A 25,081-nucleotide genomic window follows, 5' to 3' on the forward strand; every position below is an offset into this window, starting at 1 on the left:
CAAGCAAGACTGTGGCTTCCATCCCTTCTCCTGCAGTTTTTCTTCCTCTCTTATCCACAATCCTCTCTTATCCTTATCGCTGAAGGAGTTGCTGAGAATCGCTTATAAAATACAATTTCATTCTTTTTTTTAACCTATTTTTGCCCAGCCCACAGGGTACACATTTGGTTGCAGCGTTGGACAGAAATGGCTTAAACAAGTGAAACGCTCCAAGCCATGTCGGTCAAGTAGCCATTGCAGCACCCTGTGGCATTGAGTTCCATAGGTCACACTTGCATTGTGCAAAGCAACGTTTCCATGTGTTTTCCCTGCACTGGTTTCTCTTCTCCCCACACTGCCCCAAGGTCCTAAGCTGTGGAGATGGAGAACTTGTTCTTTAGTGGCATGTCTTTCAAGCATCCACCAGTGCCACCTTAAACACTGACCTAAACATAGTGGTTGAAGTGATTGTGTGCCTGCCAGCCAGAGATATCGAACCTATTTGCCTCAGTAAGGTACTGCACAGAGAAACAAGCTCATCTGTAGTTGAAGACATTGTCATCTGAACAAGCAGTCTGAATATGTATGTTTCCAAATCTTGCATAGATTACTCACTTCCTGTTCTTGTGGGGGGAGATTCCCACATCCAGAAGAGGCATGTTGGCCTCTGCCCTGCAAAGAAAGCCACAGCTGCTGGGCTTAGGCTTGGATAGAACAGTCCAAGTGGTATCTGAGTGTGGAACAAAGGAGCCACACATGATCCTTTTATGGAGCTACTCTCTCCATCTTGGGGGTATAAGCATCTGCCTCTACAATGCTACATGTGCACTGAGGAGCAGTTCTTAATCAGGAAGCCCCTGAGCACCTTACATCTGCCTCCTGATGGAGCACTGCCACTCATGTACTTTGAGCTCAAAGATCCTCCTGGCCAAGGAGCCCTCCCTAGGCATGGGCCATCAGGGAGTGCCCGACCTGGCCAACCTTGGAACTCACCCTGCTTGAGGAGCCAAGTAGTCATTCCACCCTTGTGCCTTTCCTCATCTGCTATATCACCTTGGGGGGAAAAGCACAGGGTTCCTCAGCTGGGGTGGTTGGTCAGCTGTGGCCAAGCATTCCTGGGGGTTGCAGGGAGGCAGTATGGCTGGGTGGCGGCAGCACCCTTCCCCTTGGCAGCCCTGAAACCAGAGTTTCTTCGCCCTTTGTTCCCCAGCTCTACTCACAGAATGCCCTCCTGTCTGTGGCGCCCTTTAGGCTGATAGCAGCCTTTGAGGTTTCATCCCTCCTGTCTCGCCTGGTGTTATGTAAACAACATGATAACCCCAGCTGCTCATATTGCAGACAGAGATCTTTCTACAGCTCCTCTTGACAGCCAAGCAGTGGAGGAATGTTGCTGATGTCACTACCCTGTGCCTTCAAGGCATGGCGTTGGGGGGGGGTGCAGGTGCTGGGGCGTTCTGGGCACACACCCAGTTTCTGGCAAGGAGGTGCCCATAGACTTGGGCAAGCAGGCTGCATTCTTGGCAAGGAACTTGCTTGGCTCTGCAGGTGGAGAGGAGCTGCAGCCAGGGCCCAGCTGGTAGTTGCTTGAGGTGTGCCTACTGCCTCAAATCCTCTGCTGTCTTTCTTGAGCACTTTCTGTAGCACTCTTCAGAGTGCTTGTACGAGGCAGTGGGCTGCTGCAGCACTTGTGGCCGAGCATGCAGATCTGGAAGGCCCTGCTTGGGATCTTGCTTCTGAGAGCTTAGTCAATCACCTTTTCTTTCCACCTCAGTTGTCCATCTGCAGCATGGGCACAATCATTCTAAACTTGGTGGTGGCCAAAATTGGTGGCACAGGAAACAATTGGTGGGTTTGTAGCCAGACTTTCCCTCCCATGATGCCCAAGGCAGCTGGCAGCATAGAGAAGCATTTTTTGAAAATCACAGTTAAAACAAGTGCTGGTAATGGACAAAATGCAGTGTTTATTTAGGGTGGCTTTTTTTCTGAGAGGTGTGTCTCATCAGCCTTCTGCTGCTTCCTCCGTTTCTGTTCCCCACAATGTGTCACCTGCCCCCCTCCACTGTAGTCCTAGAATATGCAAAGCCTCTCTTGGCTCACCCAGTGACCTCCCGATTAAGGGTAAGGAAGTCAGATGTAGCAGCTCAAAAGCCCTGTCACTGGCTTTGGCTCAAATGTGCCATTTTCCACCAGGTGCACACTTGGTAGAAACTGGATCTCCAGTGTGGTCTGGTGAACCAGGGAAAACTGCGGGGTGGGGGAGCAGGCTGTAGGCTGGAACATACGGACACACAGAACCTCAAAGGAGGAAGAGGAGGGCAGCCTGCCTGAAGTTGGAGGGGCAGGATCCTGTGCCTGGGGTTGGAGTGATGTCTGCAGCTGAAGCCGGCAGGCCGGGAGGGGCTAACTTATGCATGCGCACTGCTTGGTGCTTTGGAGGACTTTTCTGAACATGAAGTGAGGATCCTGCTGGGTGAGGAGCCTACACTGGGTGGAGTCTGACTTCCCCCACCATTCTCTGGGCAGGGTTGTCCCGCCAGCAATGTCACAGGTGGGAATGCTTGGGGCAGGCAGGCTTTAGTCAAGAAAGGGTGTAAACCATAGCACACACCCCCATGGCCCCCAAAGTGACTTTTGACCTCATAAAAAGACCCCTGGTGAACAGGCAAGGCAGACTGGGGCTTAGGCAAGTACAGTGAAACAGGACTCCTTGTTGATTCTCTGTCCTTTCTCTCCACAGTTTGCCGTGACTTTGCTGTTCTGGAAGATGGTGCTTTGGCCTACTGCCTGCAAGAGCAAGAGAGTAAGGCTTGGGGCGAGGGGCCATCTGGGGCATGTGGGTCTTCCTTGGCAGTACCTCCAGCACTTAGCATCAGAAGACAAACCCGAGGGGCCCAGACGTGGGCTACTGGCTGAGTGACAAGGCCGCCATGCCATCTCTTCTAGGATGCACAACTGTGTGTGTAGGGGGGGGGGGAGTTCTGAGACTTGGCTCCAGTGTCTTAGTGATGAGACCATTTGGTTAATTAAATGGAGTCTGGAGCTTCTGTGACTCAAACCTGTAAGTTTTAATGGGGGCTGGGCTGCCTGGCACAGATCTCTCTGACAATGTAGCGGCCGAAGGGGACATTCTCAAGGTTGCTTGTAGAGATGGGTGACTCCTCTTGGCAGCCATTGGGAGGGAATTGTCCTCCTCCATCCTCCCCCCACAGCCCTGAGGTGTCTTCTTGCTCATCCCATAATGTTTTGGCTGTGACAACCAGTGCTAATGAATCAGTCTGTGACGTCAAGACTGTGGCACTGATGGGAGTGAGTGTGGGACAGAGCCTTCCCCCCCCCCCCGTTACTGCTGCTGCCTCCACCCTCTCCCTACCAATATGAATTAACAGTAGTTGAGGACAGGCTGGTGGCTGTTGCGGGAAGTGATGGAGTGGGGCAGTCCAAGTAGCCTGGCTGCTAGAGGCTTACAAGACAATGTCTGTGGCATCCAGGAGTGTGCTAGGATGGCATGGTGAAGGGAGGCCTTTCCTCTGTCTTGCCCCTCAAGAGAAGGAGAGCACTTGGCTGGTCCCTGATTGGGATCTAGTCTTGTTGCTGGGAAGGGAGAATTTCCTCAGAGAGGTCCCCTGGCTCTCTTCCCTGACAAGGTGTCTCTGGGTGCTGGGCAGAGAGTGCCAGAAAGGGGTCTCCAGCAAGCCTGCAGCTTGAAAGAATTTCGGGTGGGGAGTGCTCTCCTGGCTGGCAGCTTCTGGTCTGTCCGCTTCCCCATTTCTAGGTTGATTAAGACCTGGCCAGACTCAGTGATTCCTCTTGCAAGCAAGCAAAGCCTTTGGGGAGGGGGGGCTGCGTCTCCCAGCAAGTGGGCTAACCTGGGAGCGAGGGTTCCAGCCTGCCCTTTGATTTGGCCAGCTGGGGGTCTTCCTCTTCAGTGATTCCTGGTGCTGCTTCTCCCACATGCAGCCCGCAAGTGGGCAAAGAACAGTGTTGCACCCTTCTTGGGGTGTGGTGTTTCCCTCTCCTGGAAGTAAATGGAGTGGGGGGGGGGGAAGTGAAATGCAGAGCACAGCCCAAGTCATTCAGAAAGCAGAAACTGTGGAGCACTGGAAAAAGGCATGGGGGAGGCTTCTGTCCCTCCCTATCTCCTCTTTGCAGAGGCTGTTCTTCCTGGCTAGTGGCCTGGCTGGCTGGCGAGTTGCTGTGGAGCCCTGTGTGACTGGGGGGCTGGAATGAAATCCTGCCTTGCTCCTATTTGGCAGGAGGGATGCTGGCTGCTGGGGAAAGGTGCCCGGTCTGCTCACTTCAGCCAGACAGCCATGCTGGGAGCATATTCAGTGCTGGTAGGAGCGTGTCCTATCAGTCACCCTGAAGGAAGATGGGATGGGCACAGGCACCAAGAAAGAGCCTCAGGGAGCAGGCGGAGCAGTCAGCCTGGCCGAAGAAGGGTGTTGGGTGGGGGCATTCACCTGATGGCCAAGCAGGGAGGCAGGGGTTATTGCTTGCCTTCTGTTTTTCACCCCCACCTCTGGCTACTGCCCCCCTTGGCAGACTCTTCCTTACTCCTGAGCCCTGGACTTGAAAATGTGTGAGCCTGTCTTGGCCCACATAAGTCCTATCCGGGTTCCTGTGGCTCAGTAACATTGGTACGGATTGCCAACGGCAGCTCTCCAGGGCTTCAGGAAGGGTTTGCTCTCTGTCCTGCATGGGTGGCAGGGACTGAACCTGGGCCCTTCTGCAAGCTCTCACAGCCCCCGCTCTGAGTGTTCTGCTTTCAGCCTTCTTATTTTGCTCTTGATCAGAGTCTCCTGCAATGGTGAAGTGGGCGAAAGAGTAGTGGGCACCGGCTCCTTGTTGCTCCCCAAAGCTTGTGCCTGACCCACTTCCCCCTGGGTTGGCTGGCTGCCTGATCCTCCTCCTCCTCTCTTTGGAAAGACCCCAGGAGTGTTCAGTTTGTTTTCAGAAGACCTCTCTGTCTCAGCCTGAGGGGCATAGTGGGGGCAGGGGTGTGAGGGTGCACCAGGTGGTCTCTGTTGGACCTTTCAGTGAGGTTTCTCTCCTTTGCTCCCCCAGTTGAGCAGCACTACGCCTCCAACATCCAGAAGAACCAGCTGGTCCAGAGGGACATCCGGATAGCCAAGAAGCTGCAGGATGTGGAAGAGGAGGAGAGCCGGCTCCAGGCCTCTGAGGAACAGAAGCAAATGTAAGCTGCCCTTGGTGTTCTTGGAGCTTGGGGAGGGGTCAGTGGTGGTGGTGGCAGCTACATTTGGGGTGCTGCCTCCAAAGATGGCAGATTCGGGGCCAGCCCTGCAAGAAGATGCACACGCCTTGACTGCCCCCAGCAAGGCCTCTCTGTTGCTTTGCAGGCTGGCCTGCCCTCAGGGACTTGAGAGGTGCCAAGCCCAAGCTTCAGACTGTGGGTTTCATCTCTGTGGTACATTTGTAAGCCAGGAGATGAGAAGCTGTTGTATAGTTGCTTCCTTCCTTTCCTCCTCTCCCTACAATGGTGGCGGCCTGCAGTGAGGAGAATGACTCCAAAATTGCTCGTGCCATCCAGGAGGACATTCGGAGGCAAGCGGAAGAGAGTCGTCAGAGGGAGAAGAGAGACCAGGTACTTGCTGGAAGTGTGTGTGTGTTCCTTTGGCCTCCTCTGGGGAGCTGCAGGGTGGGGCAGGCCAGCCACCTGTTCCTGTTTGCCACCAGTGGTGCGTGCGCAGGATGCTGCCTGCCCAGAAGTCCCAAGAACGATTCTTTCCTGAGCTGAGCATTCGTGCCCAATGCTGTTCAGCAACTGTTACCCTGCACATGCCTGATCTCGGAAGCTAAGCAGGGTCAGGCCTGGTTAGTACTTGGATGGGAGACCGCCTGGGAATACCTGGTGCTGTAGGCTTATACCATAGTCTTTCGAGACTGAAGGTTGCCAACCAATGAGCATTCATGCCAAACAGTCTGTGCAGGGGCTTCAGAGTGTCCAGCACCTTGGCCCACTTGTGGGCTGGGGAGGTGGAGCAAGATCTGGCCAGTTCTGGGCTTGCAAGTCACAGCGCAGGGGTGCCAGCACTGGTTGCATTGTGGCTCCAAGGCGACTCAGCTTGAGGAGGAATGGTGGAAAGTCATGTGCTGGAGTTGCAGCAGCCCTTGGAGAAAGATCTCTTGTGTGGCAGATGGGCTTCTCGCTCTGCTGCTGGCCTTTTCTGGGCCTGAGGTCTAAAGTGCCTTCTGGCCATAAGCCACTGCTGCTTTCACACTTTCTGCTTGTTGTGTGTTTCTTAGCATGTTTTTCACTCTCCATTAGTCGCCATTCCTAGTGCCAGGCAGTTTCCCCTTTCCTTCTCAGGTCTCACCCTTCTCCCACTTCCAGGGTTGGCCCAAGACCTCCTGGCACCGGAAGGGACATGCCCAATATTGCCCCTTTTAACCTGGTAATGTGCCATACTCTGCCTCTCCTGCTCCCAGATTGGGAAAAGAAAGTGGGGGTGGAGCAGAAGAGGAAGCATCAGGGAGAGTGGTCTCTGACACTCTAGCCCACCCCTCTCCTCTTCTGCTCTGTCCCCTTTCTGTCTAGAGAGTGGGAAGAAGAGAGGCTGGTATGTTACCAGGTGTGAGGACAGCACTTGGGCTTCCCTGAAGCAGTGCATCTCCTGTACTAAACACCCTGTGTGGTTGCCTGCTGTATTTGCCCTCTTGCTGCTTGAGGCCTGAGATGCCCCTCTCTGGCAACTGTCATGGTGCTGGGCATTCTGACAAGCCTGCTTCTGAACAGAGGCCAAGCCAAGCCCTCCTTGGCATCACCTGGTGCATTGGTTGGCATCACAACACAGCCTGTGTTGAGGAGCTTGGTTTGCTCACTGCTTCCTGCTGTTACCTCCTGGCTTTCAGCAAGCCAAATATTGACCTTGTCGTCAGCTGGTGAGAGTTGCTCTGAGTGGCTGAGGGGCATTCCTGGGGAATTCACTCTGCAGTGATGTCATTTCCTTTCCTGGAGTCCTGCTGAAACCGGACTGCTAGTCAGAAACAAAGAACCAGCTGTGACTCTTGGCTTTTTGGGCCTGCCTTGGCCTTGTTTCCAAGGCCCCCATTGAGTTCAAAGTGATCCAGGTTGGTACAAGGAGCAGTTCTTGGACGCCCTACAAGAGTGGCCTGAATAGGAGGCGTTGCCCCAGATTGTTTGGATCAGGGGCAGTTGCTTAGGGGCAACCTTCCCATGGACTGGCTCTGGGACAGGTGAGCTGGTCGTTTCTGCTCCCTTACTGACCCACTTAGCAGGTTTGGGGGGTGGGCTTTGGGTCCTCCCTCATTTCGACTTGGCTGCTCCTGGCCTGTGCAAAACCACTGCCTTCTCCCCCTAACTGATGGCTGGCCACAGCTTGACTGGAAAGAGCCTTGTATCCCTGTGCCAAAGATTATGTTTAGCTGTGTCAAACAGACAGTTCAGGACCAAATAGGATTAGACTGGAAGAAGGAGAGGCTCATCTGGGAGCAGGAAAGCTGGGAGGGTCTTAGGAAAAGCCTGCCTTCTGAAAACAAAAGCCCTGAATATCTGGGCAGAGGGGTGGGGCTCATAGCCTCACTTCAAACAGGGATTTCATGCATCCTAGATGTCTCCTGGGGCTTTTGTTTTAGCAGGGCTCTCTGGCAAGAAGATCCCGCTCCTCTTGAGAACACCTGGGCTGACTCCTTGGGTCTTCCCATTCTCACTGCACTTGTTGGTGTGCCTCCAATAAGCAGACACAGCCCTGGAAAACAGCTTCCGAGCTGGAACCTGAAACTATTCCATTGTGCTGCTCTTCTTGTTGTTGGTTTTTGTACCTCTGTTTAAATGATCTGTGATGGTGCAGCACAGCACCCCTTTGGGATGGACCTAAAACTAGGGGTTCTGGTGTGCTGAGGGCATTGTGCAAAACAGAAGAATGATTCAGTGCAAGTTGTCTAAGGGTGCAATCCTAACCCACTTTCCAGCAGTGACATAAGGGCAATGAAGCTCCAAGGTAAGAGAACCAACATTCCCTTACTTTGAGGAGACCTCTGTGAACGCCACGCATCTGCAGGATGCAGCACATGTCCCATTGGCACAGCTATGCCAGTGCTGGAAAGTTGGTTAGGATTTGGGCCTAAAAGTCTTTAAGTAAGCATCAGGTAGACTTGGCAATTGTCTTACCGTAATACTGGAGGCGGGGGAGGGCTGCCCTTGAAGCCAGTGTGGTCTGTGACATGTGCCTGGTGCCAGCCAATGATTGGCCTTCATTGGCTCCTCTGATTGCCAGCTTGCTTCTGGGATAAATTAGGGCTTTGGTGTAGACCTTACCTATCCCCCTGTGGCTTGGGGTCCAGGGTGCCTGGGGAGTTCTTTCTCCCATATACATCCCTACACACACACACACTCTCTCTCTCTCTCTCTCTCAATGTTCTGAGTGAACTCCTCTGCCTGAAAGAGACTTTTTAATGGTGCTGTCCCTCCAGTGAGGCCTCTAACCTATGCATGGGGCTCAATTCCATGGCTCTAGGCTTCTCACTTGGAATGGAAAGCTCCAGTGGTGTCTGTGTTGTGATTGTCTCAGAATCTTGCCTTCCTCCTTCAGGGAGTGTGTGGGTTGCATGCAAGGTTCTCTCTCTGCCCTCCCCAGCAACCCTGTGAAGTAGGCTAGGCAGAGAGTGAGGGAGTGGCCCCAGGTCACTCCATAGCCTTCACAGCTGAGCAGCCTGATCCCTCATCCTTAAGCATCCATCATCCTTAAGCAGCACAGCACACTGCCCTGGCTTAATCAGTTTAAATAGGTTTGCAGCCACTTGGTTGCATGTCCATAGTCTCCTTTTGGCCTGGCAGGAGCTGGTGTCTCTCTTCTTGAGCAATTGTCCTGCTTCCTTTTCTTCTTGCAAGTTTGAGAGTAAGAGGCTTACCTTCTGTTATTCCTAGTCAGTGCTAATTGAAAACTCTGGGCAGGACTTGGAATACCCCCACGGGGTTCTGGACATGTACCCCATTACTTCCTGCCCTGCCAGCTTAATGTGGGGAGAACCTTCTTCCCTCCACCACCTCCTCACCCAGGAGGCTTCTTGGGACATAGTTCCTCAAGGGCCAAAAGTGACTTGTTCCATCCCAGGGCACAGCTGGCCAGCTTGCCTGAGTCTCTGCGGCTCCTGAGGCTGGGCAGGAGCAAAATCCTGACCTTGAGCCTGGGTCTTTCAGATGCTTACTAGCCCATCTTTTCATTCCTTTTGCTTTTTGAAAGTTTCAGTAATACTAACATAGCCCCATCCCTGTAAATTCCCACAAGATTGGTCCCTGTCTGGAGTGGCTCACAGTTAAGCTATTGACACAGGGAGTCGGGAGCTTGTCTCAGTTCCTCATACTTAAGCTTAGTTACCGGAAAGAAGAGAGCCTGTGGCCTGCTGCTAAAGGCTGCGCAGAAAAGGTGAGTTTTAAGAAGAAAATTGAAGGGATTGAGCGAGGGAGTGTCCTACAGATGAATGGCTTCCTGTAGTAAAAGGGAGAAAGGGGGAGAGATTTGAGGTAGCAGGAGAACTTGGAATGGCTAAAGCTGGAGGAATGAAAAGCATGACGTGTGAAGTAAAGTGGGGCAAGGTTGTGGGGGGTGGTATTGAAGGGAAGGAAAGGAGCCTGTGCTGGAGCTGTGAGCAGGCAGGGAGCCAGTGCAGGGGCTTATGTGATCGTGCAGCAAGCTGGATGAAGCAGCCAGGCTGATATGTCAGGTGGGAGCTAGGGATGCAGAATAGGAGGCGAGAGAAAGTTCTGGGGAGGAGAAGTGGAGTTTGGTACTGCCAGCACCAAAAAGGTGGCAACTGGTGCAGAAATAGTCCTAATAGGACTAAGAATAGACTGGGTGGCCTTGGGCTAGCCCCTCGCTCCTATGGCCATTAACAGACCTGAAGGGAGCAGGGGGTGGGAGATGTAAGGTGGCATGGTGGCTACACTGCGCTCCCTGGGCAGGGAGGGATATGGAGGTGAGAGAGAGAGCTTTTGACCCACAGCCCTCACCCTGAGGGAGCAGAGCAGGAGCAGGACTCAACTTCCAGAGACCTCCCTGCTGCCCCCTGGGCCTTTGCCGGCAGCTGGGAAGAGGCTGCAACATATGCCCAGTCTTCCAAGTTAGCAGATGCCACACCTTACTCCTGCATCAGGATCTGGGGGGGGGGGAGTAGTTCAGGGTCACGGCAAACCTGGCCACATTTCTTTTCTTTGTGAGCAATCCAGAATATGTGTGTGTGTGTTGGCAACTGTGACCGGCAACTCCTCCTCAGAGGGAGAACAGCAGGCACTGCAGCCCCGCAGGGCGTTTGGAACCAAGTCACTGGCTTGGTTCCTTCTGTGAATGGGGACTTTGTTTCAGGCCAGGAATTTCCAGCCCCAAAAATCTCTTTTCTTTTTCTCTTCCCCACACTCCCCCCCCCCCCAAACAAATCATGTTTCAAAGTGCTGAACCAAGTCAACAGATGAAAATGGGGAACTGGTGATATTTTACGAGCATAAGGGAACTTCTTGCTTGGAAGAGCCCTAAAAAAGAAAGGGACTGTATAACAGGCCTCACTGTGTGCATCTGTTGTCACTTAATTAATTTTCTCCAAGGCTGAGGGTGGAAGCAGAACAGATCTGCACACAGCACACCCTTCCCTCCTACCTTACCCCACGGCAAGAGTGGGGAGACTCCCTTGCTGGCCTGGCCTGTTTGTCATCAGATGTCTCTCTTCAGAATCCCTCAGCTCAGCCAGCTCCAGTGGAGGCAGGATGCTGGCCAACCCGGTGAGATGCAGTAGGTAGAGGACTGGGTTTGGACTTACTGAGGGCCTCCAAATCCAGCTCTGCCATGATGGTATTATTAAAAAATATCAAGGTTTTCACAATTTTGTCCACTAGTGTCACGCTTAGGTTGTTGCCCCCCTAAAGCTTACTACCCAGTGCAGTTGCTGCCCCCTGCACCCCCTTAGCTACACTACTGTGATACCAATATGCCCAGCTCACAATATGGAAATATCCCAAGATGCCCGGTTCACCCATAAGGCTCTTCTCTGACCAAAAGCCAGCATCTAAAATCCCTCTTAGAGAACAGGCTGTGGTATACGTTCACAAGGGTAAACAGAAAGTCATAAATAAGAGCCATAAACAAATAAAAGGGATGCATAGAGTACCAGATCCTTTGTAATGGATATCTCTGTGAACAAATTGCCGATGCGTATCGAATTGCCGTCCTGAACATCCTGAGGATCAAGATGTTGATCTGATAACAATGCCAAATGTCTGTGATGTGTTTTGCTCTCTTTGTGTGCTTTAGTCCCCCCTCCCCTACCTAGACTACCCTATAAAACCTGGATCATTGTAATCCTCCGGGGTCTCTCCACGTGTGTGTGTGTTTGTGGAGGGTCCCGTTTGCAAACGAGAGTAAACGTAAGAAGTCCTTTGAATTCTCCTGTCGCCTGTTTGATTGCCTCTCCAAAATCCAAAGAATCGTGTGTGTGTTCATTCGGGGACAACTGGTTCTGTCTTTGTTCCATAATCTGTCAGAGCCTGATCTTGCTGCATGCAAGAGGGAGATCCATGTTCTGGACCACACATCACAAACTGGGCTGGCCCCTGACCTCTTGGGCAGGGTGTTCTTGTGCCAGCCCATTGCAAGTGGATAATCCTGTGGACGTCGGGTCTGAAAGAGCCCAAAGTTTGTGGAATCTGTAAGGGCTTCAGGGCTGCCTGCGGAGGCTTCCTTTCCCTTGTTGTCTTCTCCTGTTTATTGGGTTGCTAGTGGTTCTCATCTGGCAGCTGCTGCCCCCCAGTGGTGAAAAGGGTCTGAGCATTTTTTTTGCTCTCCTGACATCTCTGTTCTTTCTTTCCCCATAGCACATGGTAGGAAATTGACTCCGTTTTAAGGTTCACAAAATGTTCATTGTTTTTAGAAGTGTGAATTCCGATGACCTACCAGTTGGGAAGTGCTGGGTCCTAGAGCTTCTGCTCCTCCTTCTCTCCCTTGGTCTTAAAAATGAGCCCCAGCCAGCTCATTCAGATAAAGCACATGGGGGCACTTGCTCGGTGTGTGATGGACCCATCTGTCCCCAGAGTCATTGCTGGGGTAAGGGGATTATTATCTACCCACATTTGGGCCCAATTCAAAGGAACCATTAATGGTTCAGGACCTGGGTTCTTCCTCTTTGTGTGTCGTGTGTGTCTCCCAAGGCCTTGCTCCAAGTGTCTGCTTTGTCAAGTGGTGCCATGAGCATCCACAAGGGGCAGAAGCTTTTCTGTGATGGCCCTGTTTTGTGGAATGCCCTCTGTGTTGGAGTCAAGTGAGCCTTTCTCTCCCTCTGCTTTGCCATACATACTAATAGCAAACCAAGATTGCATGCCTCTCAGTTTGTGTACAAAATAGGGCTATCAAAGGAAGGGCATCTGTGTGCCTTGGAGACTTCCTGACTGTGTAGGGAAAAACCCAGGCAGCCTCATGTGGACTAAGCCAGTCTGAAGTGTCTGCTGGGGGGGGGGCGGGGGCTGCAGAAGCCATGTTGACAGAGAGGGAGAGAGTTGGTCTGCCTTCCTGAAGCCCTCCAGCCCAGTGGGAGTAAGGTGGCGTTGCAGAAGTAGCAAAGCTGGCTCTACAGTTTCCATCAAGTCTCACCTGATTTTTCTCCCCTTTGCAGGAAATAGCCAAGTGGTTGCAAGACTTGGAAGAAGAAGAGAGTTGCCAGCAGAAGCAGAGGCGGAGGAGCTTGGCCCGGACGAGAGGTAGCTGCACTCGCAAAGCAAAGGTTGCAGTGTGCATGGGGCTCCTCTGGGCATATCTGCACCTCGGACACTTGCCTTTGTTAATGCATCACAAATAGGGTGTCAGGAATTCTGCACTTGGCGATGCCAAGCCTCTGCTTTGTTCCTGGAAACCTTTGTACAACTGACCTTGTGGGGTTAGGCCCAAACTCCCCCTCAGACCTACAGCAGCTGCCCAGATGCCCCCTACAAAGCACACAGGCAGTGTGTCCAGGTGTCAGAATTGCCCTGTGGCTGGCTGAATCTGGAAGTTACTTGTGGGCTGTGATGCTACTTGGAAGTTCTGAGTAGTTGTCATGACTCATAGCTACTGTTCGACCACCCTTTTAAAAAAAAAAAACTTTTTTTTTATTATGACCATTATCAGAGTCATCCTTATGACAGCCAGCTAAGGTAGACCAGTTTTGCCAGCTCCATGGTGCAGCTGGGAGTAGATGCTTGCCTACATTCATGGGTGAGATTGGAACTGGGAGTGCTTAGCGCTTTGCTACTACTGCCCCTCCTCTGCTCTTCAAAGTGTCCTTGGCCTTCCAAAGGTGTGGCCTCGTCTGTCCTTTGAACCTTCCATTGGCCTACCTCCCACTGCATGCAGCAAAGGACCTTGGGATGTGTTTTGGAGTACCCAGTCTCAGACTGGGAAGATTGTGGCTGTTCGCTGGAGGGGAAGATTGACTGTGCTGTGCAAACAGACCTGCCCCCGAGCCTGATCTTCTTACTGGGACCCCCAGTGAGCTTTCCAGGAACCTCAGCATTCCTGGAATGCAGATGAAGGCCCCTCTCTGCGGCACAGAAGAGTAGTCACTGCATCTGAACTGGGCACCAGCAATCCCCTTGGCGCTGCATCGTGTGAGATGGCATCCTTGTGTGAATTCCGAGCTTTCTGTGGGTCATCCTGCTGGTGGCACTTCCCTTCCATGGGCCTGTAATGGGTTTGCTCTCAGCAACTGATTTGTCTTCAGCTTTTCTGGCAAATATCTTCCAAAACCGTCAAGAGTGGAAACTGCCATTGTGTATCAGTCTGTGGCGGCACAACTCCAAAGGACCCTGTGGCACCTTAAGCCCTAACATGTTTTATTTTGGCAGAAGTTTTCATGGACTATGTCTCCTGATGGTGGAGCAGACCATAGTCCATGAGGTCTGCAAGGGGCCACAAGGCTATTGGCAAGATCCCTTTTCCGGGTTGGTGGCCATGGCAGCAGGACACATGAAGAAGAGACTGGCTTCTCTGCTGGTTTTGTGTGAGGCCTGTAGAATCTTGCTTCCTTCCTTGGCTCCTCTGCTGTTTTACCTGCTCTCCTGCTGCTGTCCTGTTACTTTTCATCTGACCTGTGGGTGATCCTCCTGCTCGCATAATCACAGGAAGTGATGCCAGCATCTCTCACCCAGTCCCGGAGAGCCAGAACAATGAGAACACCTGTGCCCTAATCCCAGAAGCCTTGAACCAGTTTTGATTCCATACACTCGCCTCTGTTTCTACTAATTCTCCCATTTCTCCAGGGCTCGTGAAAACTTTTTATGAAAGTTGCTGGCTGTTGGCTGCAATGTACGCTTGACTAACCTCCACTTTCTGTTTGTGTGCACCTGCAAGAAAGGGGCAGCTCTTCTCATCACCCAAATAACCCCAGAATGCTGGACAGGGAGCAGGAGGGAACCAGGGAAGATGGTTGCTTCTGCCCTTCCGGGACCCAGCATCCTCCTCAAGCAGCTGACTGCTGGACAGGGTCATGCAAGCAAAGCAGAGTGAGAGCCCCTTGGCCTCAGCATTCAGAAGGGCCTATTGGCAGCCTCAGCTTGGACTGGCCTGCAAACATCTCTCAAGACATCGCTGGGGGAACTCCCAGGCACTCTGCTTCCCTCAGAGTCTGCTTTCCAAAGGCGGGGAGAAGTGGTGAGGCTGCGGGAAGGAGGCCATCCCTGCCCAGCCGAGGCAGAGAGGACGGTGGTTGCATCCAGGTGCCAGGCAGCTCAACTGCGAAGACATGGTGGAGACAGCGCCCAAGAGACAAGTCCCTGCCCCCCTCCTTGGGCAGTGGGTGCCATATAGAGCACCTTTCCGGGGGCAACAGGAGAAGGCCAGTCCCAGAGCAGAGCAGTCTGCATTATACCCATCGCTCTGCAAAGGAAGGAACCCGAGGCCTCTGCTCAGGTACGGCTGGTTGGGCACCAGAAGGGGGCAACCCTTGACTCTCTTGTGATCTAGCTGGTGTCAGCCGGCAGGCATTATGCAAAGCTTCAAGATGTGGCCAGTGGGAAAAACGGTGTTTGTCCTTCAGCCTGCTACAGAATAAGGAAATGAAAAAAGTCCCAGTTACCTCACGTCTCTCTGTCTGTCCTGCTTCCCACTCTCCTCTCCACAACCACAACTCAAAGTTTTTCCTTACTGTGACACAAAGAAGGGGGCATCTGGTGGCTTTTGGCAAACTGGCAAGGGCTCCTAGTGGACATGGGGGGTTGGTTGGCTCCAGGGTGTCTGTTCCTTTAAAGGGGGCAGCTGGGAATAAGACATGGTGTCCTGCCTACCTGGGAGGCCATCATGGGCAGGTTCCTGTGCCGATAAAAAGTTGCAGCTTTGCTTTGGAAGACCTGCCCAGCCCCACACCTCATCTAGAGCCCTTGCTCACAAATGTGAATTTCTGTTAGAATTGCCTTCAGGTCTTCTGTGGAGCTGAAGAGGTTTGGCAGTGCGTGCCAAAAAGTGCTCTTACAAGCGGTACCCAGGTCATGCTTGCATGTTTGCATGGTGGTCCTGGATATGTACTGGTTCACAGGCAGGACCAGCCCTGGATGCATGGGGCAGTGTGTGTTCTGCTGTCCATGGAGGCCAAGTGGGACTTTCTCTTTCAGAAACTCTTCCCTAGCCATGCTGGCAGCTCTTGAGGGACTATTTTGCTGTAGTTTTCTGATGCTTATTTGTTTCCTGGTCTTGTGTTCAGATGATGGCATTGAGCCTCTGAGTTGGGCGATGACAGAACTGGATCTCCAGAGCCAAAAGCAACTCCAACAAGATGAAGAATTAGCCCAGAGGTTGCAAGAAGAGGAGCAGGCGCGCGCTGTGAGTGTCCTCTCCCTCCAGGCCAGCAAATTGGGCTCTCTCATATCTTGAAATGATTGTTTAAGATTTGCATATTTTCTCTTTTGTCATTTGCAACTAATGAGTTCCTGGATGAGAACAAAATGCTTATTTCTGGCCATCATCTGCTTAATGATATCACTTCCGGCCTAATGATGTAGCTTCTGGCCCTCTGCAGGCACCGTAAGTGCTGTTTGACCCACTGTATGAAATGGGCTTGAGCTGATTTTGTCAATTATATTTAAATTTGCACCTTACCAAAACCTCAATCGATGCCTTTTTAAAGATATTGGAACAAGGTATTACAACCACCTCTAGAGGGGATGCATGTGCTTGGAGGGTACCTTTAAAGACCAGAAGGCATTTATTGCAGCATCATCTTTCAGAGGCTGGAGTTAACCTTGTCAGGTGCATTGCAGGGAGTGGTCCTGGAGTTCTTCATGTGCCTGATAAGATGAGAGACCATTTCCCAAGAGCCCTGGGAGCATCTCCAAGTAAAAGGCTTATGGGTATATGGGCTGGGTACTATACCTGTGCAGGCACTTGCAGCCCTGTTGGGACCTTGGGTGCCCTAGGGATGTGCCAGAAATGGGAGGATTGTACACCTTCTCCCAGCAAAGGAGTGTGTGGCCATGCTGCAGGCAAGGGTCTTCCCTTGGAAGGGTTAGTCATTCTGGATACCTCCTTTTGAATCCACTTTCTTCCCTCTTGTGCAGAGAGCCCGGCAGAACCAGGAGCGCCACGATGACTACAGAGCAGCCCAGGTAGCTCAAGATGAGGTGAGAAGCAGCCTACAGTGGCAACTGATCTTTTGATGGGTCTTGCTTTTCATGGCCTTCAGCAGGCTCCACATGTGTCTGTGGAGCAGAGATGAGGGGCACTAGAAAGGGGGTGGTAGCTCTGTGAAGGGCAAGCAGCTCTTCTAGCACTGAAGGCAGCTATGTTGGCCCTCTACAAATGCCCCACTTGTTCTTGAAAGTGGGGCCAAGAGCTGGTTAAGGGGGGCTCCATGTTGTTCACCACTTGGCAGTGCAAGCCACAGAGGAAAGATGCTCTTTCAAAGCAGGGCGCGTGCGGCTTGGAACCTAGCAAACCGAGCAGCAGTACCTTGAGGGCTTCATGTGGAATGGCCCCTGCTGTGGCTGTCACGCATGCACTGGCCCTGGGTGCAGACTGCAGAAGTGCATGTAGGCATATTGTACAGAGTTGCCTTCTCCCTCTCATTTCCCTTCTGTGGGTGATCCTGGCAATGTGATAGCCGAAGGAGGCATTTGCAAAGATCTCATCCCCAGCCCTGAGCATCTTTTGGAGGCATCACGAGGCCTCCTTGTTGGGAGCCAAGTGAGGAAAAGCTAGAGGCAGCTTGGCTTCTTATGACCCCCTCCCCCCGAGCCTTTGGGAGGCTACAAGTCTCAGTGAGTTGTCCCTCCTCCATAAAGCTGTGTTGACTCTGAGTGGTGTTGCCCTCTTAGCAGTTGGAGAGCATGGATGCTGTGCATCAGTCCCTGACCAAAATGGCCTGAGACATGCCCAGTGTTGTTTCATTGGTTGGCAGCTGGTGGTTAAATATATAGGGGGGGGGGGAGAGAGAGAGAGAGATCCTGTTCTGGGCCAGAGTTCTGGCCTGGAGAGTGGCTATGCCAACCCTCTTTGTCATCCTGTTGATAAGCAGAGAAACCTTGCCAGATTAACGTTCTTGCCCAACAGGGGCAAAGGGACCTCATACCCTCCAAGTGCAAGCAGCCTGCCTAAAATCAGACAACGTGGCCTCAGATAGCTCCCTGTGAGTCCAGAAGGCAGTTGACTGTGTGCACTTGGGCTAAGTCAATGAGACAAGGTGTGCTCTGCCAAAGGCTATGACAGCCTGCAGGGTGGGAGGAATGCAGGTCCTGCCTTAAATGGGAGCTCCAGCCTGAAAAGGAAGGTGACAGGCTGGGCAAATAGGTTCCTTGGCGGGGGGAGGAGAGACACTGCAGGGCCCTGTTCAAAGACTGCCTTCTCTCTGGCATTGTGGAGCAGGACTCCCCACAGTGGGAGGAGCAGGAATGCTCTGTTTGATGCTCTTGCCCTTCTCCTTCCAGGAGATCGCTCGGTATATGCAGGACCAAGAGCTGAAAGCACAGTGGACGTCCTTGGGCAAGGATCCAAAGACTGAGAGCATTGAGGAGGCCCACAGCCTGCCTGGACGAAGACAGAGCCAAAGCCAAGAGGTAATGGGCAGGGCCCTCATGCCTTGTGAGTTGGAAGGGCTTGAAGCGAGCCACAGCAGTTTCTGTCCAGTGATGCGCAACAGTTTCCTTACTTAGCAGAGCCTCCCTGCTGTGTCTGTGCTGGTCATGCAGTGGCTGGCTCTCCTGCCAGCTAACACTGTTTACAGTTGCACCTGTTGTGCAGGAGCTGAGAGAAGAGGTCACTTGCCCAGCAAGGAGCCCCATCCAAAGCCAAGTCTTCACAGTTTGCTGCCTTGTGGTACTCTCTGCAGGTTTCCAGCTTGATAAGGTGGTGGTGGTGCATTTTCTGAGCTCAATGTTGTGCCAAAATGCAGCAGGAACAGGCTTAAACCTGAGTGGAGGGGCATAATCCCCAAATTGCCCTAAGGGGTTGGTTAGTGGGGCACATTGGCTGATGGCAGCACCCCCAGCCACAGACCCACAGTCAGGAGAGTTGCTTTGCCAGGCTCCCTCTGTCTTGGTGCCATGTGCACTGAGCAGGGACGGGGAGAGCAGCTTGGTCCTGCCTGGAGGGCAGCAGCTTTGAAAGGTTTCACCTCTTCCAAGCTCTGAGCTGGAGGGCTGGATAGGGGTGTGTGTCAAGCCTTCCTCTGGCAGTCGTCCCCCCACCTGTGCCAAATCCTGAAGGTGCCTTGCTGTCCAAGAAAGAGCCCCGTTTTTGACCTGTCAAAGCTGCAGATCGAACTCTACACTTCTGTGCCACAAGGAAGGGACTGAGACCCACCAGGCACCCAAGGTGCCCCTTGCCCTTCTGCTTGCCTCTGGGAAAGCTCTCTTGTTGGCCTGGCTAGCTGGGCTGAGAAAGTGGGCCTTGCAGCGATTTCCTTGGAGCCCCTCTCCAGCACTTGCTGGTGGCAAAACCAGCTCCGAAAGGGAAAGTGGTGTTGTCGGCACCACCCACTTCTTATCTGGGGCGGCAGTTTCTGTAGTGCCCATTGGGCAGGAAGCCTGTGGCTGCTTTCACACCATAGCCTTTCCTCAGGCTGCTGGAACTGGAATTCAAATGCCACTTGGCGTGGACGGGGCTGTCCTGGGAATAGTCATCAGGTCCTTGACTCTGTGGCAGCTCAGTGTGTCGACACTGTCTGGCGGCTGTGCTCTGGGATTTTCCCAGTCCGACTAAGAGATGCTGCCACTGGGACTTGAACTGGAACCTTTCTGTGTGCAAGGCGGGGGGCAATGGGCTCCACCATAGGACTACAGCGCCTTCCTCAATTCTGTGATCCAGCGCTACCCATTCGCACGGCCAAGACTGCTCTGTGGTGCTCACTCTGAAGTCAGTCCCATTCAGCAAAAGTCGTCCCCCGCAAGGGGAATGAGTCCCTTCCTCCTTGTGTTCTCTGCCCCTTTGATTGCTTCCCGTTCTGGCTCTCTGCTCCACAAATGCCTTTGCCAGAACCAGCACTGGAGCTTTTAAGGGGCCATCAGCCCCTTTCTGTGTCCTCCTGATATGATTTGTTGCTTGCCGAAGCCTGGGCAGCTCTTCTTATCCCAATACAAAGCTGCCAGAAATGGGTTACAAGAGGGGGTGTTGCTTAGGCTATGGGTTCATCTTTCTTTGTTTGTGTCCTGCCCATCCCCGTGGAGCCCAAGTGGTTAGCACACTGAGTGGGGGCAGAGGAGGTCACCCTGTGTCTTTCATTACAACAACCCTGCAAGGTTAGCTGGGCTAGAGGGTGGCCAGCTGGCTTTTGCCTAGCAAGCTTAAGTGTTTATGCACTGTTTGATGGATTAGTGGTCTTTCCCTGAGGGTCATCATTGCCACTGCATATGAAACACGAGCACCTTCTGCCAGTGAGGCGACCTTAACAATGAGCATCTTTCCACCACATCAGGCTTTCACAACGGGGCAAAACAGACCCTTGGGGAATCTGAAATCTGCTCAGGATCTTTTCAAGGCCCAATTTGGTGGTCCCTTTTTTGCCTATTTTACTCAGTCTTGGTTCTTGTGGTGTCTTGTTGCAGTCTTGCCAGAAGGGGGCCCTGAAAAGCTGTGAAGCCGCATCCCTCCTCCAAGTTCAGCCACTGGATAGATCAGCCGCATCCACAAGAGGAGGACCTACAAGCGCCAAGTCAGTGCTCAGGCGGTCTGGGAGCCTTGCGAATATTACCAAGGGCCCCTGAAACTTTGCAGTGTGTTTAGACATGCCAGAATTTGAAACCCCCTTACTATCTCCAAGCTCCTCACATCAGATTTCAGGAGAGCTGGTCAGGGAATAGGGGGTGGGAAGCAACACAGGTAGTTGGTGATGTGACTAAAACCCTCAGTTCTCTTTCAGGCTGCAGATGTGCCGGAATATCGCTGAAGATCTGGATCCAACCTTCCAAGCCAAACGGACAGAGCCACCCACTGCTGACCGAACAGTCCTCTGCTCCCAAGGTAAAACTGCACAGAAGACAGCAAGAGAACTGTATCCTATTGCCACCTCCTTGCATCTGGCAGCCATACTTCTAAATCCAGGAAGTTGCATATACCCATCATAGCTTGTAACCTGTGATGGATTTTTCCTCCAGAAATCTGTCCAATCCCCTTTTAAAGGCATCTAGAGCAGGTGCCATCACCACATCATGTGGCAAGGTTAATGACATGCTGGGTAGAGAAATATTTTCTTTTGTCTGTTCTAACTCTCATGACACTCAACTGATGTCCTTTGCTTCTGGTATTGTGCAAGAGGGAAAAGAACATCCCTCAAGAACATCTCTTGCATAATTTTATATGACTCAGTCATGTTCCCCCTCAGGCACCCCTTTTCTAGACTGAAGAGACCCAAACGCCGTAGCCTTTCCTCATAAGGGCGTTGCACCCGCCCAGTAATCATTTTAGTTGCTCTCTTCTGCATCTTTTCCAGTTCCACTATATCCTTTTTGAGATGTGGTGACTAGAACTGTATTTCTTACTATCCAGATTGTACAATGTCACATTAATACTTGCAACACATTTCAACAGCTATAAAAGGCTGGGTGGCTCTGCGTCTGTGGGAGCAACTCACCCTCCCTACCACTAGGACCAGCTTCTGTGACCTCCTTGTTGAGGGTGATCAGGCCTTCCTCAAACACACGCTCCAACCCAGTTCTTAATGAGTCCTCAGTGTGTGTAAATATCATTATTACACCCTTTTGTGTTAGTGAGACACGGTTCTGATCTTAAGTTTGTGCTTAAGCCCCACTAAACTGTTGCAGACACAAAGACTGGCTCTTCTCTTCACCCCACATGCAGGTACCCTCTGCCCATTGTTGTGGCATGGCCATTGCAAAGAAGATCCAGGATGCTTCCAGTTTACAAAAGCCTTTAGTCCCTTATGCTGCTGGTGATTCTCATTTGCAACATTCCAACTGGGTATAAAATCAAGACTGTGTGTCCCACCCATCTGAGAAACTGCCTGGGGGGCACTAGAAAGTGGCTACCATTTTTTTCCATCAAAAATCTCAGAAGAAATGACTGAGAACCGGCAGTCTAGCAAAGAGCCTTTTTCACCCATTTTGTGCTCCTGGAACACACCCAGTTTTTCTCTTGGCAAGTTTAGATTGTCTCAGAAATCCAAGAGAATTCCAAGTGTCTTGCCCTTCCTGGTTTGGTGAAAACCTGTAGTGATTCATAAAAACACAAGGTTTTGAAGTGTGCATTTAGGGCTGTCCTTTCTGCAAGTGCCCATTGTATTGCAAGGCCTGCTACATGCCAGGCTGACCTTCCTGTGTTGATATGCCTGCACATGTGTATCAAAGCTGGCACAGTGGAGCAGAGAGCACAGCTTGTGGGATTAGACAGAATGCATGACAGTATTAGCAATGCACTCTTCCCCAGTGCTGCCTCAGGGAATGACCCACTTACTGCCCTTGAATGACACTTGTGCAGGCAGGAAAATGAAGCTCTACCCCAAGAGTCCATCTGCATAGACTGTGGAGTTGGTGACTGTGGGGATAAGTAACTTGGTCAGGAATAAAAGGATATGTGGGTAAAATCAGTCTTGGTCCAGTCCAGATACAGCCTTGGAATCTTTCACTTCTCTCCCCACCCCATCCCCCAACCTGCGTTGGTTGCATGTGTGGTTCCTTCCCTCTTTGTGTTCTTAGCATTTCCAGGCAAGCAGCAGCTCTGGCACCCTCAGATAATCTGTGACAATTTCTGCCTGCTGACCCTGCAGTGAGAAGTCAATAGGGGTTGGGCATTCAGAGGGCAACAGGCATTCCTGGCACAATGGTCAGAGGGGCTGCTGGCGTTGGGAAAGCTTTTGCCAAGCTCCCTCCTGAGCTACAAAATGAGTTTCTTCCTCAGTGACTCTCCCAGGTGTGGCATTATGCCACAATCTTGCTGGAAAAAGTAGCACCCCCAGACATGTGCTTGTTGGCCAGCCAGAGGTTCTCTTGGATGAGAATGACATAGCCTGTGGGGGGGGGGGGTGAAGAGGAAGGACGAGAAGTGGGTGGTCAGGTGGTAGGCAGGACAGGTCTGCTTGCTGTTGTCATAGCTGCTATCCCTTTTCCCCTTCTATAGGTGCTGGTCCAGCCCATCCGGTTCCAGTGGACGGCTTCTTTGACTACCTGGATGACGCTTCAGAATCCACCTTTGTGTCCCCGACCAAACGGCAGCCAGAGAAGGTGGGCTACCAGAAATCCAAGGACAAAAAGGAAGGCTGTAAGCAACAGTGAGCTCCTGACAGACATAGCTACATCCTCCAGCCCTGAGAGCATTTCTTCTCATCAGCAAGGACTTGCAGAGAACAAGCTTTGTCCCTCTGGCTGCCTCACCAGGGATCTGGTCAGACAAGGCCCTTGGGCACGAGTTTGCTTGAGTCTGTCCCTGAAACTGCCTCTCATCAGACCTCCAATGAAACAGGCACAAAACCTGCCACTGAGCTGCCATCTGGGCTTCTGCAGAATCGAGTCTCCACATGGCTGCAGCACCCTCTGTGGTCAAATGCAGGAATCCCTGAATGGTGCCATTTCTTTTCTATGGGAACCAAACACTTGAACCACGTGCGTCTGCCCTCTGGAGTACCCTGTTGCATTGTGACACTTTTCCCCCCCAGTGGGGAATGAGAGGCAGTGTGTGCAGTTGAGTCACATGAGCCGCTCCTGCAGCCCAGGGGCATCACTCCTTCCTGGGGAAGCATTTTTTAATAAGCCCTTCGAGAGAGCAAACACAGAAGGGCACCTTGCCGATGTGTTGCAGCAAGGAAAATTGATAAAGGGACCAGGATGGTTTGTGAGCATCTGCAAGTTCAGACAACTGCCCTAAGAGGCCCCTACGCATGATGACAGATCTGCATCAAGTGACTTCCTTGAACTCTCAAAGAGTACTGCCCTGCGTCCTGGGGGTTCTCAGCTGGGCAGTATGTCAGGAGCACTTGCGCATGTTCTCATCTAAAGTGTTCCAGACTATACAATGTATTGCTTTAGTACATCAATGCACTTGATAGGCAGCAAGTAAAATGCACGACGTGCTTTTCCAGTAGATTAGAAAGGGATCTTCTGCAGGCCACCCTGGTAGCAAGTAGACACCCCCCTTCCTTTCCAGTTGTGCTTCTGGTCCCGGGGGGGGGGGCTCTTGGGCCATGATATGTGCCATGTAAAATTGGTGCTAAATGTCCTAGGTTGCACTTTGGGAAGAGAAGCCCCAGTGTGACTTGTGCATAGCTAGCTTCTCTGTTGGTTTGCAGCATGAGCCTGGGCCTTACAGCAAGCCTCTGAGACAAATGCCTTTTGGAATAAAGATGCAGTGTCTGGTGCTGGTGTGTTTGCTTATGGTTGGGCAGGCAGTTGCTGGGATCCCAGATGCAGTCGTACTTTCCTCTGCCATAAGGGGCCTGTGTTTCCCAATCTCCTTCTCTTGTAAGGACAGAGCAGCCTTCAAATTTCAGTGACCAGTGGACCTGGCTCAAGTTGGGAGGGTGGACCAGGAATAGGTCCCTGCCGGCTTACTGAGGGGCAAAGAAACAGAGTGAGTGGGAAATCAGCATTGTGGCACAGAGGGACTTGCCACCCAGCAGTAAACACCTGTCTGCTATGGGGCCAGGTTGGGACCAACCCTCAGGCCCTTCTGCAGTCCTCAGCCTTCCTCTTCTCAGAATCCCAGCTTGTACCTAAGGCTTCTAGCAAAGCTTCCCCCAGAGGACTGGCCAGGGTGAGCCTGTTTGAAACCAAGATCGAGGATTCAGGCAAGCAGCAGAGGGCACCCCTGCTCAACTCTGGCTCCAGAAGGGGGTCATGAATACCCCAGGAGGGTTGTGTTTCTCTCTGCCTTTCCATACCAATTGGCCTGGGAGGAAATGCCACCTTGGCAGCACATGCCATGAGGCAGATGCAGGAGGATGTGTAGTGGCCTGCACGCCCCTTGAAGGCAGCTCCCATGTTGCAGGTGAGAAGTTGGAGGCTTACTCTTGGCAAGCTGATGCCATGGTGGCCTGCCCAGCACTCCAACAGGAAGTGGCTGAGCACCTTATGCCCCTTCAAGCTGGGGGTTTGTACATGCAGGGCGAATGGGGCTGTAGCTTGATGCCAAAGCCTGTGTGTTATAGCCGTGAGCAGCAGTGCTAGCACTAGGAAAGCCTCCCTCTGCTGGAGCACTTTGGAGTGGGTTGGAAGGAGTGTGGAAGTGGCTCAGGCAAAGTGGAAGGAGAAGCCTTGTTTTGCTTTCTTTTGAAGCTTTTATTCATTACAAGATACATCTCTGGCACCCTCCCCTCTAGAAAGCGGTCTGTCATACAAAGATGGAGTTTTCTCAAAAAGACTTGCTCAGAAAAATGAGCTAGGTTTAGGTGGGAATCTCCCTTTTCCAAGTTCCCCAGTGCCCAGTCCCCTCTATGCTCAGTGACCACAACAGTGCTTTCTCTCTCCAACATTGTGCCCCCAAGTCCCTTCCCCCACCATGTTCTGCTGCTGTTTTTTTTAAGCTATCATCTTTGTTCTCTGTGGCTTCTGGGGGGTGGGAGAGGTACTGAGCAACCTCAGTTCAGGTTGGGCAGTTTTGGGGGGTCGGTGGGGGAGTTCTTTTATTTTTCAAATGTAATTGCCTCTGCTTACCTAGGTAGTTATCACCTCTCTACT

The 25,081-nt window shown here is 52.2% G+C and overlaps 1 protein-coding gene across 1 annotated transcript in view; it reads left to right on the forward strand.

Moving 5' to 3' along the window:
* Nucleotides 1-23,762, forward strand: part of LOC136660348 (coiled-coil domain-containing protein 50-like) — a 39,307-nt gene extending 15,545 nt beyond the window's left edge. Inside the window, exons 4-13 of the mRNA XM_066637478.1 lie at nt 2,717-2,779; nt 5,044-5,173; nt 5,491-5,581; nt 12,613-12,697; nt 15,670-15,788; nt 16,523-16,585; nt 17,888-18,016; nt 20,003-20,109; nt 20,317-20,417; nt 22,530-23,762. Coding sequence (XP_066493575.1) covers nt 2,717-2,779; nt 5,044-5,173; nt 5,491-5,581; nt 12,613-12,697; nt 15,670-15,788; nt 16,523-16,585; nt 17,888-18,016; nt 20,003-20,109; nt 20,317-20,417; nt 22,530-22,684 — 1,043 coding nt within the window. The 3' untranslated portion in view covers nt 22,685-23,762. The remainder of the gene's footprint in view (nt 1-2,716; nt 2,780-5,043; nt 5,174-5,490; nt 5,582-12,612; nt 12,698-15,669; nt 15,789-16,522; nt 16,586-17,887; nt 18,017-20,002; nt 20,110-20,316; nt 20,418-22,529) is intronic.
* The last annotated feature ends 1,319 nt before the right edge of the window (nt 23,763-25,081 follow it).

The sequence above is a fragment of the Tiliqua scincoides genome, chromosome 9, assembly GCF_035046505.1.
Source record: "Tiliqua scincoides isolate rTilSci1 chromosome 9, rTilSci1.hap2, whole genome shotgun sequence".
Taxonomy (NCBI): domain Eukaryota; kingdom Metazoa; phylum Chordata; class Lepidosauria; order Squamata; family Scincidae; genus Tiliqua; species Tiliqua scincoides.